Source organism: Olea europaea, unplaced genomic scaffold, assembly GCF_002742605.1.
Source record: "Olea europaea var. sylvestris unplaced genomic scaffold, O_europaea_v1 scaffold2470, whole genome shotgun sequence".
Lineage (NCBI taxonomy): Eukaryota > Viridiplantae > Streptophyta > Magnoliopsida > Lamiales > Oleaceae > Olea > Olea europaea.
In genome coordinates, this window is record NW_019242913.1 from 129,786 (window position 1) to 145,363 (window position 15,578).

Genomic DNA, 15,578 nt, shown 5'->3' on the forward strand with positions numbered 1-15,578 from the left:
AAGGCTTTCCTAAACCAGTACCTCTCACGAAGGGAAGTAAAGGCCCCGGTGCAATGCCTACAAGACATGAGGCAAGCCCCTGGAGAGACACTGAAAAGCTATCTTGTCAAATTTACTGATGAAATCACGTATTGTGAACAAGTTACCGATAGAGAGGCCGTTTTGACCTTAAAGGGGGCCTCAACATGAACACTTTATTCTGAAGAGACATGCAAAGCAAGAATCCAAGTACATATGATCAACTAGTGAAAATGATGAGGGTGGAGATCGTCAACGAATAGATGATTGACCACCAAAATTGCGCAACTCAGGGACTCCATTAGCCTCAGAGATAGATAGGTCGAGGATTAGCAGTACACCTCATCATGCAGCAATGGACCAAAGGAGGGCATACAGTAGCGCCCACCTCTGGACAAGCATTAGCATGCGAGGATGCAATTTTCGAGGCAGAATGTCCGGAGGAACTTCCAACATGAACCTGTGGAGGAAGAAGTGGGCAAACAGCCCCTGAAAGGGGCGAAGTACTACACATTTCATCAGCTTTATGGCTACGACATCAGCGAATGTAGTGACGCCCCTCAATCTTCACATCGAAGTAACTTACGCTCGAGGAGGGATCGAGAACACCCCCTCTAGGTCCACCTCTCCCAGCAGGGATACTGGCGACAAATGGATAAATCACCTCGAAGAAGAGAGACGAGAGATAGTTCTCGAGGAGAATCTAGGCAAAGGAATTAAGCCCCAGCTATCGAAGGTGAGACTATCCGAGAAATTGACACAATCATTGGAGGACCTCACATCGGAGGCAACACTAGGATTGCACAAAGGAACTATACAAGAGAAGCAAAGGATCCACCAATGGTTTATACTGCCAACCAGTCCTAAAGAGCTAGCAGAATGGCCCCAATCACTTTCTCCCAGAAAGATGCAAGGTGCTCATTACCCCACTGCGATGCATTGGTAGTAAGAGCCTTAATGGCTCGAAACGGACTCAAACGCATACTTGTTGACAATGGACGCTCGGTGAATATACTATTTTGGTCAACCTTTGATAAGATGCAGATTGAACATGGCTTGGTCCCCCTGACCGACCCAATATTTGGATTCACTGGTGACAGTATCGTTTCACGGGGACGAATTACTTCACCTGTTAAGATGGGATCAGCCCACCTAATGCTCACGTCATGGAATTCTTAGTGGTAGATCATAGATCAGCTTACCACGGAGTACTAAGTAAACCTACCCTAAAGTATCTTTGGACTGTCACCTCTATTCACTACTTTTATATGAAATTCCCAACCAAGCATGGAATCGCCATAGTTTGAGGTGACCAAATGGGCTCGAAGCCTTGTTACCTCAACTCTTTTCGAAAATATGAGCCCCGCAATGTGAATGTAATTATAACTGATGTTGCAAACAAAACCAACACGAATGTAGAGATACTCGATGCCCCTGAACAAGGGCACACTTTCAAACAGGTGGAAGATGTCGACATGATTGAGGCCCCTGAAGAAGGGCTTCCTCTTAATGAATTGGATCTCCAGATCACTGAGTCTAAACCAAATGCAACTCCAATGGAAGAGCTCAAAAATTTTCCTACCAACTCCCGAGACCATACTCAGTTCTTGTGAATAGGAAAAATATTGCCTCTTGAGATCAAAGAGGAGCTTATAAACTTCCTGAAAAATATTTTGACATTTTCCCTGGAAACATAAAGAAATGGTGGGGATAGACACAAGGATTAGCTATCACCACTTAAACATCAACCCCACTCATGCACCACATCGATAGAAGAGGCGAGCCCTCAATCCGAAAAGATATGAAGCTCTCAAGGAGGAAGTCGACAAACTGAGTTGCAACGGTTTCATCAGGGAAGCAATCTATTTGAAGTGGGTATCCAACCCAGTTTTTGTAAAGAAGATTAGAGGAAAGTGGAAGGTTTGCACAGACTTCACCAATTTGAATAAGGCTTGCTCAAACGATAGCTTCCCCCTCCCAAGAATAGACCAACTTTTGGACTCCACTACTGGTTATAAGCTTCTAAGCTTTATGGATTCTTATTCAGGGTATAACAAGATACCCATGTTCCGATCTGACGAAGAGGCCACATCATTTATCACGAATAGGGGATGGTACTGTTACAAGGTAATGCCCTTCGGTTTGAAGAACGCAAGTGCCACATATCAGAGGTTGGTCAACATGATGTTCATCAAACTCATTGGCAGAACCATGAAAGTTGACATGGATGACATGCTGGTCAAAAGCCTCCACGCAAAAGCTTACGTAAGTCACCTAGACAACACTTTTCAAATTCCAAGGAAATATAGGATGAAGTTGAACCCACTGAAATGCACCTTTGGGGTAGCATCAAATCAATTCTTGGGCTACATTGTTAATCAGAGAGGGATTGAAACAAATCTAGAAAAGATAAAGGCCTTGTTAGAGATGCAATCACCTTAGAAATCGAAGGAGGTACAAAGCTTTAATGGGCAAATTGCTGAGATCAACCGCTTCATCTCCAAGGCCACTGATAAAAGTTTACCATTCTTCAAAGTTTTAAAGTAGGAAAAGAAGTTTCAATGGATCTAAGAGTGTGAGATAGCCTTCCAGGCGTTGAAGAAGCATTTGGGAGAGGCATCCCTACTGTCAAAACCAAGGCCAAATGAGACACTCCTATTGTATCTGGCAGTCTCAGACAAAGCAGTCAGTGCAGTCCTCGCCAGGAAAGAAGGGACCTAACAACTGCCACTATCAGCAAAGCTTTAGTGTTAGCAGAGACTTGCTACCCCAGATATGGAGAAACTTGCACTTTCACTTATCACAGCATCAAGGAAACTGAGGCCATATTTTTAGGCCCATTCAATTGAAATTCTCACCAACTTCTCACTGAAACAAGTGCTGCAGAAGATAGACACTTCAAGTCGACTACTAAAATGAGTAACTGAGCTCAGTGAGTTCGACTTACTGTATAAACTTCGTTGTTGAGTTCGCCAAAGCCCCAGAAATGGAGGCGACAATGGAACCAGCGAAGCCCTCAACATGGAATCTATTCATGGATAGATCGTCAGAAGAGGTTGGCTCTAGAGCAGGAGTCATTTTGGAATGCCTGGAGGGCAATAAGTTATACTGTGCAATCAGGTTCGGCTTCAAAGCCTCAAATAATGCCTCAGAGTATGAGGCCCTTTTAACAGGCCTCAAACTAGCCAATGAAATGCAAGAAAAAAGGCTCCTGGCAGGTAGTGATTCACAACTTGTGGTGAGTCAGGTTAACGGGATGTTCACAGCCAAGCATGGTGGCATGGTCACTTATTTGAAATTAGTGCTGAGCCTCGTCCCCCACTTTGAGAGGTTCGATCTGATTCAAGTCCCATGCCTCCATAACACATGCAGATGCCCTATCCAAGTTGGTCAGCAATAAGGACTTCGAGCTGCTAAAAATTGTTCCAATTGAACATTTACCAAAGCTCTCTATCTCTGAAGGTGAAGAGGTATTGTGGATCGAAGGTACCTCATTTTGGATGCAACCCATCATAGTTTATCTCAGAGATCAATCAGTGCCAGCCTCAATGAACGAGGTAAAGAAGTTGAGAAGAAGGGCTGCTTACTTCATTCTCTAAGATGACGTGCTTTACAAAAGAGACTTCACCTTACCGCTTCTCCGATGTGTGGGAGGGAAGAAGCCATGTACATACTAAGGATGATCCACGAGGGAACATGTGGTAAGCACTCCAGAAGAATGACTCTGGCATACAAGGCACTTTGATAAGGCTACTTCTGGCCAACCCTGAAAAGGGATTTTTGCCAGTTTGTTCAAAAATGTGACAAGTGTCAACGGTTCTCCAATGTTCAGAGACAGCCTTCTCAGAGCCTCTCTGTGGTCACCAGTCCCTGGCCATTCGCCAAGTGGGGCATTAACTTTATTGACACCCTCTCAAAAGGAAAAGGAAGCCAACCTTTGTTGTTGTTGCCATTGGCTACTTCACCAAGTAGTTGAGGCTGAACCTCTAGCCAAAATCATTGAGGTGAATGTTACTAAATTCGTCTAAAAGCACATCATTTTTAGGTTCGACATTCCCCACTCCCTAGTGTTCGACAATGAAAGACGGTTCAATAATAAGAAGATGCGAGATCTGTGCGATGAATTGGGCATAAGGAAGGACTTCTCAACACCTAATCACTCCCAAGTGAATGGGCAAGTTGAGGCAGTAAACAAGAAGAAGATAAGCATAACCTGAAAAGGAAGCTTGACACCTCAAAAGGAGCATGGGTCGATGAGCTTTCCTATGTCCTTTGGGCCATATGCACAACTAGTCGAACCGCAACAGGAGAAACTCCCTTTTCCATGACCTACGGATCCAAAGCCATGAGTCTGGTCAAGGTTGGAATCCCCTCGCATCGTCGCATATGCTTTAATTAGGTCAGCAATGACGAAGCTCGAGTGTGCGAACTCCATCTCCTAGAAGAGAAATGGATACATCCCAAGTCAAACTGGCTATGTACCAAAGGAAGATGACCTGTTATTACAACTTAAAGGTCAAGAACCGAACTCTACGTTTGGACAAACTGGTAATCCAAAAGGTGTTCCAATCATCGAAGCCAACACGCTCCGGAATACTTGGACCAAACTGGGAAGACCCTATCGAATCATCAAAGAGTCCCAACCCGAAACTTATGAAATTGAAAATATGACAAGGAAAGTATTGCCTCATCAGTGGAATATTGAACACTTGAGAAGGTACTACTAATGACTGTATGTTACACTCTGAAGCGTTTATCAAATTACCATAGCACAAATAGTTCAAAGCCAATGGAAGAAGTCTCAATACTTAGAAAGTAAATAATTTCATTTCATTAATGTCAAATAATTGCAAGAGGTAGGATGAAGCCATTACAAAAATCCTACTCTACTGGCACTATGGCCCCTGCCCCTTACCTCAGCCTCCTTCGAAGCAGCCTTAGCCTCCTCGACAGCAGCTATGTCGAGGAGACCCCTGGTGGGCCCACCAAACTCTTCCTCTGAAGCTGAGATGTCCAAGTTCGGGTGGACCTCTCTAAGGTACTGCAGCATAGCTTGGGCAGTCCACGAGGCCCAATAGTTGGCAAAGGTATTATATAGCTCGTGCTCTTCAAAATGGTCGATCAAGTGCTGTACGGTTGACTCCAAGCAATTTTTGCCTCTGTCTTCAGAGAGTCAATCTCTTCGACTTGGGCCTCTACCCACTGCCTCAGCTTAGTCATCTCTTTATTCAAGGTGTCGAGGGCTTCCAAGACCTCCTTCACAGGTTCCTTTGAGGTGTAGCCCAAAAAGTCCTACTCCTTCACAGGTCGAACCCTCTTCCTTCTCTCGTATTTGATAGGGTGAGCGACAGGGGCAACATTCGAAGCAGGAACCACCACAATAGTAGGAGCAAAGGTCTATATAGCAGTAGCTTTTGGCAAAAGGTAGACCTTTCTCGTATCACGATCCCAGTGGGGACCATCATCTACCTAGTGGCCATCCTCACCACTGTTGGGGCCCTTGGAGGCCCAGCTGCCCACTTTCCATTCTTCAGTAAAGGCTCATTCTCCTCTTCCTCCTCCTCGACCTGAGGCAGCTTCTTGCTGGCCGCTGCCAAGTCGTCCATTTGTTTCTTATAGGCTAAGGAAGAGGTCTTCAATGCCTTTGCCTCAGCTATAATCCTTTGGATGGTTTTAAAGTCCAGCTTCAGGGGCCTCTTCTTGTTGAAGTCATCTACAACAAAACACAATGGATTAGCCTGTATACACTTCGGCCACCATGGTAATAAACAAACTTTAGAACACTCACCTTGGGAAGCCATCAATTCGTGTGTGACGAATTAAATATTCTTCCTTATCAACTTGTTATAAGATCTCCTCTTTAGAGGAAGCTGATACGTGATACAGATCATGTTAAAATCCTCGATGGACAACTCACACCGAGGAAAAGGACCTGCAAGTACAAATGAGTTGTATTCCAAATAGAAGTGAATATATATTCAAAGGCAAAGTGCTAGTACTCACTAAATGTAGAGTATTTGGTGGGAAGAGTAAGAGGTGCCAGGGGGTTATCCTCCACGTGTCCCATCTCCCGAAAGCCCAGTGCCACAAACTCTTCCATTCCTTGATGGAGCTTGGCAGAGTGAGCACGAATGGAGTATGAAACCCCTAGGAGGTCAGGTAATACCATCCCTTCGTCTTATCACTCTCTACCGCAACCTTAGGTATATACATGGTTTGGAAAATGGAGAAACGCGTCTCTACCCCATAGGATGCCTCCTTCCACAGTATCCACGAACCCACCATCTGGCTCCAGGAGTTCAAATTCAACTGGGTTGGGGCTAGATGATAGGACCTTAATACGTATCTAAAAAAGGGTTGAATATGTAACCTATGTCCCGCCCTAAGGATGGCCTCACTAACAGCGACACATCCAAACCTTGTGTAGCAGGCTCGTTCATCCAGCCCCAGTAGTACTCAACCAATACTGTTTGGAATGCTATATTCAGTCCTAAGTCTAGCCAGGTCGGTTGTTTTCAACTTTGAAGGGTAGTCAGATGCTCTCCAATGCTAAAACATTTCTGCATGGTTATCTGCTGGTCGCCAGATATTTTTCCCCTATTATTGCCTCAGATATCTCGACAGAACTAGCTAGAATGGGTTCAACCACCCTTACCACCTCCAAGTCATCCCTAGAACACCTATTCCCCTCAAACACCATTTTCTATAAAGGTAAATAAAACTTAAGAGTACTTACGGAGGACAACTGAAAGTTGTTTTTATGTCGGGAAAGGTGGAAATGGGATCTTGGAAAATCGCCGAAAATTGGAAAAATGTTGGAATTCCATATAAAATTCTTGAAGATTACAGAATACTCATCGAAAATCGCACAAAAGTTTGATAGCAATGAACTTTTGAGTTTGCAAGAGTGAAAGCATTCGAATGGCAACGCCAACGCCTTTTGGAGCCTCACATGATCTCGACCGTCCAATTCAAATACTATTGATCTGGGCCATTGATCGCATTGCTAAATCTAAAGAGTTGAAATGAAATGTTAGATTTGATCAACGTCCAAGATCTAGCTGTGACTCCCACGCAAGCCCTAAACGCATCATTTCGATTTACAATAGCCATCTACAATAGATAGCCATAGCAGTCTTTTTTGGGAATGGACATCACACCTAACTGTCGTCTCGAAAATACGCAACAGCTGTCACATCGTTTAACATTAGAATAAGACACTTCAGATCAAGCTCCTAGCTTTTTTAAGAGACCTCAAAGCATGCACCTCAGCTTTATAAAGCTTCAGCTCTCTCTAGATGGAGACCCTTGTGGGTCATCGCCTCGATCGTAGAGCTGCAAAAGCTTTACAAAGCCTCAAGCGATCTCTCAAGCATTACCCCTTGTGGGTCAGTGCATCGGTCAGAGATGAGCTCTCTTATCAGCTTTACAAAGCTTCAAATCTCCCTAGATGAAGACCTCTGTGGGTCATTGCCTTGGTCGCAAAGTTGTAAAAGCTTTGCAAAGCCTCAAACCGTCACCCAAGCGTCGTTCCCCGTGGGTCAGCATATCAGTTAAAGATGAGCTCTTTTATCAGCTTTACAAAGCTTCAACTCTCTCCAAACGGACACTCCTGTGGGTCATCACCTCGATCGCAGAGATGCAAAAACTTTACAAAGTCTCAAGTCGTCTCCCAAGTGTCGTCCCCTGTGGGTCAACACATCGGTCCGAGATGAACTCTCTCGTCAGCTTTACAAAACTCCTACTCTCTTTAAATGAAAACCCCTGTGGATCATCGCCTCGGTCGCTTAGTTACAAAAGCTATACAAAGCCTTAAGCCATCTTCTAAGCATCGTCCCTTGTGGGTCAATGCATCAATCGAAGATGAGGCCCCCCACTACCTTTACGAGCTCTACAAAGGCTGGTCCCCATTTGCTTGTTTTCACTATGGGGTCAACACTCCGGTATGACTTACTCTCTCAAAGGCCAACACAATCGTTCAAACAAGACTACGAATGATATGAATATTCATCCCTGAACTTGGGAGGACCACTGTTACGCTCCTAACCAAACCACTTCGGCACATCGTGCCCACTCCCCAGCGAGGTGCCACATGTTCCCTCCAAAGTGGTTCCAAAGTGATATGAGCCTGGACCTAACTATAAGACCACATGCTGATTGCCAAGTTAATCTGCCAAAGTGTCTGAAGTGCCCCCATGTTGAAGCGTGGGGTACACCAAGGCGCTTCTTTAAACAACTCTTTGTCCCTAATTTCTAAGAGAGATCTTTGTCAGAATACCCTTTATCTCAATGGATTAATTGACGTGACATAATTGACGTGACATCTCCATCAATTGATTGATGTCAACTTTATGTCAATCCAACTCAGAAAAATTAATTACCCACACACTCTAGACACGATTGATTGATGCCTACGAGTGGACACCTCAGACCGTCAGATGCATACACATGTCGCATATCCAACGGTGCTCCTCATCTATTAATATCTAAGGTATGGCAAGAGGCAAAGGTAATGAAACTCACACTAAACTTAGCTACCCACATACAAGTATAGTTTTCTCCTTTCCACTCTTGCACAATTCTGATGCCATTCTGATCATCACCTATTAACTTGATCATCGGAGTGTATGTGGTCGCCACCACTGCCTCTGGTTTTGACCATGTGCTTTTGACCGTGTGTTATTTTGCACGGGGAGGAACTCATGGAGTGGCTCTCGATTGGCCACATGAAAGTCCAATTCACGATGTCAACATATTTCACAGGCATAGGCCAATGAATGAAATAAATCCAACAACTAAGTCTATGAGCTCCACCTGGTCCAATTATATTCCCTCTTAGATGACTTGAATCTTGGTTCGTTTACCTTCTTTTTGGTCCAATTAAAAGGCTAGCATATTTATAAGGAATATACCCTGGCCATTTTCTAGTGTGGTTTGTGAGAAAAAAAAGGAAAATTTTGGCTGCCTCCTTTGGTGTGTGAAAAAGGCCAATTGGAGTGTCCAAAACGCTTGATTACTTTGTGTAATTTGTGGTTCCATCATAGCCTATCTTTGTGGTATTTTCTCCTTACCTTTGTGGCTATAAATTATCACCATTTCTTCTATTTTTTGGGTAAGATTGAATAGCTATCGAGGTAAATTATATTGCTTGTGAATCGGAGCTGGCTGGATTAGTTGTTGGTAGAGAAAGGTACGCTAGACTGAGCTCGAAAAACACCAAATTGAAGATTCTTGGAGAGAGCTTCCGCAACATTTGTATTAGATCTTCAAGGTGGTGGTTTTGGCTCGTGAAATATACCTGAAAATGACCTAAAAATTGGCAAAAATTAGATCGAAGATTCTATCCATAAACTGTCCAAAAATTGAATATGTTCGTGCAATTTTTTCGGTCGATCCAGATGGCTTTTAGTGAAATGAAGACCACTGGTGTAACGTGTAGGTGGTTACGGTCCAGGTTGACTTGTGCGTGAGGTTTCCTGATGGCACGTGAGGCCACACAAAAAGAGGAGAAGCCATGCATGAGGGCGCATGAGCGGGAATTTCGAGACGGTCTCTTCAGGCAGTTTGTTCCTCACATTATTTCTGCCATTTTGGTGTTAGTTTTTTATTTCAGGTTGTGCAGTAGAGTTTGGACATAGTTATTCATTGGACATTCATGATTTGATCATGGTTTGTTGGTTGCTAAAGTTTCTAGAGGCTTTAGGATGACTGGTGGTGGTCTTAAAGTGATAAATTCACATCTCTCATAATTTACGGACTTAGATTGATCCGCTCTAGTGAATAGGCTTATCCCAGTTTAAATTTCAGCATTAGCGCATCATCGTGTGGGGTGACATTAGGTTTGTAATTACCAAGAAGGGGTAACATTGCTTGTGCTAGAAATTTAGGAGTTATTTACCATATTTTGAAGTGTTGAGTTTTGATTGCAAGTTGGTAGTTCATTTTGTACTTTAACTGTCATATAGTCATTGTGTGAAACTGTGTTGCATGAAAATTCGAACTTTTATTTGCATACCTTTGTATTACATTGATTATCCCGTTAGAACACCTGCTCTTTACCCGTTTGAACATTCATTTGATCTAAGATCGTGAATCTTACGAAATCTTGAGAATCTAGAACGGTGTATATTGCGACCTTAGGATTACTTTGTGTGATATATTTGTGCATTTGGTTGTTCTGTTTGCTTAAAAATATTTTCACACTTTGAAATTGAAATTTTTTTAATGGGGAAGGGAGATTTTTCAATTTAGCAACAAAAGATGAAATGTTTCAAAAGCCATAGATGGTAAATTTACTTCAAACTTAACAGAAGTACAAAAAGAAGAGTATGATGAACTTGCGTACACTACAATTATGTTACTTACAACCATGGATGATTTATGTAATAACGATATCCGTATTTCGTTATTACTTACAACCATGGATGATTTAAGATTCAATTAGATATAATTTGCACCTCACAATCACAACTCCTTGTGATTAACAAATTACGAAGATTTGAATCTACGGACTCTATTATTTATTTAACTGTCTATTAATTAAATAATAGATCTGCCATTAAATTGCATTAATTATATATCAAAAGTATTTATGTCCAAAGTTGATTGGACTCAGGACATAATACTTACAGTATCCACAGCCCCCAAGAGTTTGAGATAAACTAGCAGAATTATTTTTATCACAAAGCTCTTTCCAAAATTTTTTAGATGCATCCAATGGGTTTTTAGCATTTGGTTTGCTGTGTCATCTAGTTGCTGAGAGTGTCTGCAGAGCTATTCAGCACTTCGTTTTTTCCCATTTTTTCTCCTCCTCTTCTTATGCTCGTTAGATTTTCTGAAAGGGGATGAACTGGTGGGGCTTGTTAGCCTGGCCTTTAAATACATATGGCCCATCCTTAGATATCATCCATCCAATGCTTAGTTTATGCATTTTGTGGTCTAGAAATTTTAAGTGGCTTCAATGTGATTTTTGTTTGATAAGGCAAGTGCCAAATTGCAGCATGCATTGCTTGGAACATTAATTGCTCATTTGCTCTCTGTTCTTGCTCATTTGCTCATTTTAAGTGGCTTCAATGTGATTTTTGTTTGATAAGGCAAGTGCCAAATTGCAGCATGCATTGCTTGGAACATTAATTGCTCATTTGCTCTCTGTTCTTGCTTACCTCTGGGAAAGGTCACCATTCCGTTTTGATGGTAGTCTTATATAAATTTCCAGGCTTTTGAAATTTTGATCTGAATGACTTGTTTTTGGATACAATAAATTTGTTTCGTACGGGACGGGCGTTGGCATGTTGGGATTCCTGATTGAATCTTTTTGAGTGAACTTGAAAACAAAATTATGCATATTACAAGACTAGAACGGTGACAAAAAAGCGTGGACCTTTTGGTGACAAGGAGTGTGCCCCATTCCCCTATAAATGAGAGTAGCTACCAATCCTAATCGTTACTCAGTTTGGGCCCATACTCCAGTCTCCACTCTATGTGACCATGTGTTATGAAATTTCTTTTTGCAACAAATGCAGTGGAAAATGTTAAGCATGACATTACGTTAATGAATCTACTTCATGTCGGCCACGGCCAGTCTGGGTATGAAGAGGATCTATTCCCTTTTGACTATTGGGCTTGCCCATGTTAAACACCAACGGATTTGCTATTTTACTATGTCTAGATTATTGAGGACGTGATTCAACTGAAGCCTTGTTATATTCATTTATGTTCCGTGTTCGAAAATTAGGTGTGGTCTCAACTACCTGTTCTCTAATTTCAGAAATATTTTTGGATAATAATGTTAAATTTATAATAAAAGAACATACTGGGAGTCGCGGGATCTGGATACATACAAGACATACGACTTTTTGATATACACAAAACAGAACCCCCTTGAAGAAAATATGATATGAAGCAGCTGCAAGAATCAAATAACAGTTAAATTTTGGGCCAAAACGTCAAAAGCTGTTTCCAAGACTAAAGAGCTTCTTTTGAACATGTTTGAATAGTTTTTTTATTTGGTTAGAAGAACTTTTAGATGAAGTTAGGCTAAGATAGATTTCTTAGGAATCTCTTCTACAGAAGCAAAAGCCTTGCCAATGCCCCTAATGTATTATTCAAGAATCAATATGGAATTTTCTGAAGTTTTATGCCTAATCAGAGAATAAGTTTGCGCTGATCCATGACATTGAGCTGTTTTTATTTTGAATTACTTACCATATAATAGTAAATGCTTAAAATTAATACAACAACTACTGGAATTTATGAATGGGGCCACATGTATCAAATCAAGATCTACCATATTGGACAAGGCTAGGATTAACAGATTCTTGAGCCAACACTGATATCCCAGTAGTTTAAGAAAATTGATATTTTAGTCAATCTGTGCAATGGGATGCTCCCTTTTCATTGAAAACCAATCCATGATGTTTGGTAACCCGAAGATCAACAAAGGAATATTTTCACTGCTCGGAACCAGAACAGTGAAAAGAAGAATCATAGTCGGTCTAAAATCTGATCATTCCAGTAGAGAAATGCTTCTCCGTTTACTAAATTCGGTTGTGGTAACAGGAGACTATGTTCTGGCTGTTCATGTGCAGGAATCAGATGATACATTTGATCCTAACACCTTTTACATCCATGAAGATCTCTGCAAGTCTAAGCAGGTGAGCTTTTTTGACCATTTAGACAACATAGTTGAGTTAAATTTCTGAGAACTTTTGATGCCCTGATTGTTAGGATGTTTGATACCTTTGGTTGATGACATGCTCAGGTGGATTTTGAAGTCAAGGTTTGTCCACGAAACTGTTACATTGCTGAATTAAGCCACCAAGTTCGAATAAATTTTGCAACAATTCTTGCAGTGGGATGCACAAGTCTGTGGTATGGCCATCATCTATATTTCATATGGTAATTCAAAATAAATTCTGCATTTTTTGCTCTAAACAGTTATTGTTTTCAGGCCAAAAGATTCAACAATTGCAAAATGTTTGAAAGCATTACCTCCCACTTGCACCCTTCTAGTAATGGATAATGGAGGAAAAATCTTATTCCAGAAAGAGGGATCTTCCCAGGAAGGATCTTCTATTAAACTTCTTAGATCTTCACAGGAAGGATCATCTATTAAAGTTATTCGATCTTCTTTGTCATGTTTATCAGTATCCAACAACTGTGATCAGCCAGGAACTAAGCCTCTATTCCAAAAATCTTCATCAATGCCATGTTCCTCAACATCATCAAAACCACAACAAAACATGAGCAGAAACTGGCCAATCGCGAAGAAAAACCTGCAGGGTTATGATGTTGCAACTCCTGAATTGTTCCATAGATTAGCTACATTAGAAGTGAAGGGATACACCACACGCTATACATTTGATGAGTTAAAGTGTGCAACACAAAATTTTAGTCCCGAAATGTTGATTGGAGAAGGAGGACATAGTCAAGTTTATCGAGCTGTTTTTAACAATGATCAGGCTGTGGCGGTGAAAGTCCTCAAATCCTCCCGATTTTCTGAAGAGGATCTTTTCCGTGAAGTAGATATATCAAGTGGCTTGAGCCATGAAAACATGATTCACCTACTTGGATACTGTTACTGTAAAGAGATACGTGCAATTGTTTATAACTTACTAAGTTCAAGCCTGAAACAAAGACTCAAGCAGCTTAGTTGGAAAGAGAGGATGCAGGTTGCAGTTGGTGTGGCACGGGCATTGGAATACCTTCATTCTTTCTATCCACCCATCATCCATAGGGATGTGAAATCATCTAACATCCTCCTATCCGAAGATTGCAAACCACGAGTAAGTCTTCACTGAGTACCATTTTTACTGCACAATTAAACGTATTGTTCATTTTAGATAAAATTAATAATGCATTTGCAACATCGCAATCATTCCAAGTACTGATACTTTGTCATTATAGAATCTAGAACACTCAAAAGCAAGAAAGGGAAAAAGAGGGGAAAAAAAGGAAAGGAAATAGGAGATATGGTTACTGATGCCTCAAATTTCAACTCGTTACCTTTGGAGACACAAATCAAGCTTGTTGGTTCCGAAGTTTGAAAACATCAAGAAGTTCCATATCAAACTCAGAGTTAAATAATACAATTTATGCATGTTCCTTTTTCATGGATTGTTCAGATGCAGACTGCACAACCAACAAACATTGCCCAACATAAACACTTGTATGTAATCATATCAGTATGACAACTAACTCTGTTTTCCACCTATCAGCTGTCAGATTTTGGGGCAGCAATTGTACATCAGCAAACTCTGCAGTCATCTGCATATGCAAAGCCAATTAATGTTGTAGGAACATTTGGATATCTGGCACCAGAGTACATGATGTATGGAAAAGTTGATGAAAAGATAGATGTTTATTCTTATGGAGTCGTGCTCTTAGAATTAATCACTGGGAAAGAGGCTATTCAATCAAACTCACCATCTAATCGTGAAAGCTTGGTACTCTGGGTAATGGAAATGAATCAAACGCAATCAGAAATAAAATTTTATGGTAGATTTCTTCTTTCACTTAAATTCCAAAGGAATATGCAGGCAAGGTCTCTGCTCACCTGCGGCCTATGTGAGAGACTAATTGATCCTGATCTCAAGGAAGACTATGATAAGGATGAGATGAAAACAATGATGATTGCAGCTCGCCTGTGTCTCTTGCATTCATCTTCTAGAAGGCCAACAATGAAAACTGTAATCTTTTTGATCTTTCACTACAAAAATAGTTCTTTTATGAATTCTAGGAACATCATGCATTTCACATCTCACTCAACAATTACCAACCTGTATTGTAGGTAAAAATATATTTGATCACCAACATATCAGTGAAGTGAAGCAATTTAAATATTGAACTATTCCTTGAATGTATTTTATTAATTTAACCCAGAGTGATCTTTATTTGAAATTTGTACTAGCTCTCTAGCCGACAATCAATTGTAGGCAAGGTCTCCGAGTTATAAATATGACTAGTGAATGTGGTGGTATTAACTATAGTGAATGTGGTGGTATTAACTATGTCCAAGGAAGTACATTTACATTTATTTATTTTTTTTATTTTATTGCAGATCTTGCATTTATTTGAGGAGCCAGAACACTGGTTGGAGATGCATAAGAAGAGAGAGGATCTTCCTGGTGCACTTGGTCAAGGTGAAATGGATGATTCAGATCCCCATGATTTTTGGGTTATATATGATAAATAGTTGGTTCTTGTCAACGTAAGACACGCTATTAAATGTAATTGTTTAGTTTTGTATAGTCTGTGGGTGATTTGCTACAATCAGTAAAATTGAATTTATAAAATTAACATTGAAATGAGGTGAATTCCAACAATTCGTATACGTTGTCATCATTGTAAATGCTTTACATATTTCCATCATTTTTACTCCGACAGCGTGTATAAATTGTTATTTACATACATAGAACTTTTCAAAAATTTTGATATGGTTTGAAGAGGGATTTTCTTTTCTTTTCTATTTTATATGGGGGGGCAGGCATATCCTTCTTGTATTAATCATGGTATCATGTTGCTTTATGTGGGGGCATCGAGAAAGTTATTCTGCAGGATAA

General features: G+C 40.9%; 1 protein-coding gene across 2 annotated transcripts; it reads left to right on the top strand.

Annotated features, from left to right (window-relative positions):
• Window positions 1-12,215: 12,215 nt before the first annotated feature.
• On the top strand, window positions 12,216-15,343 carry LOC111382313 (PTI1-like tyrosine-protein kinase 1). Of its 2 annotated transcripts, XM_023006243.1 has the most exons (6): window positions 12,243-12,671; window positions 12,779-12,888; window positions 12,968-13,802; window positions 14,235-14,471; window positions 14,556-14,705; window positions 15,077-15,240. In XM_023006243.1, exons 1-6 carry the CDS (start codon window positions 12,396-12,398, stop codon window positions 15,209-15,211), a joined length of 1,743 nt encoding a protein of 580 aa, XP_022862011.1. In that variant the 5' UTR covers window positions 12,243-12,395; the 3' UTR covers window positions 15,212-15,240. The 2 variants fall into 2 exon arrangements, with proteins under 2 accessions (XP_022862010.1, XP_022862011.1); XM_023006242.1 differs by having other exon boundaries at window positions 12,216-12,671; window positions 14,235-14,705; window positions 15,077-15,343.
• Window positions 15,344-15,578: the final 235 nt, after the last annotated feature.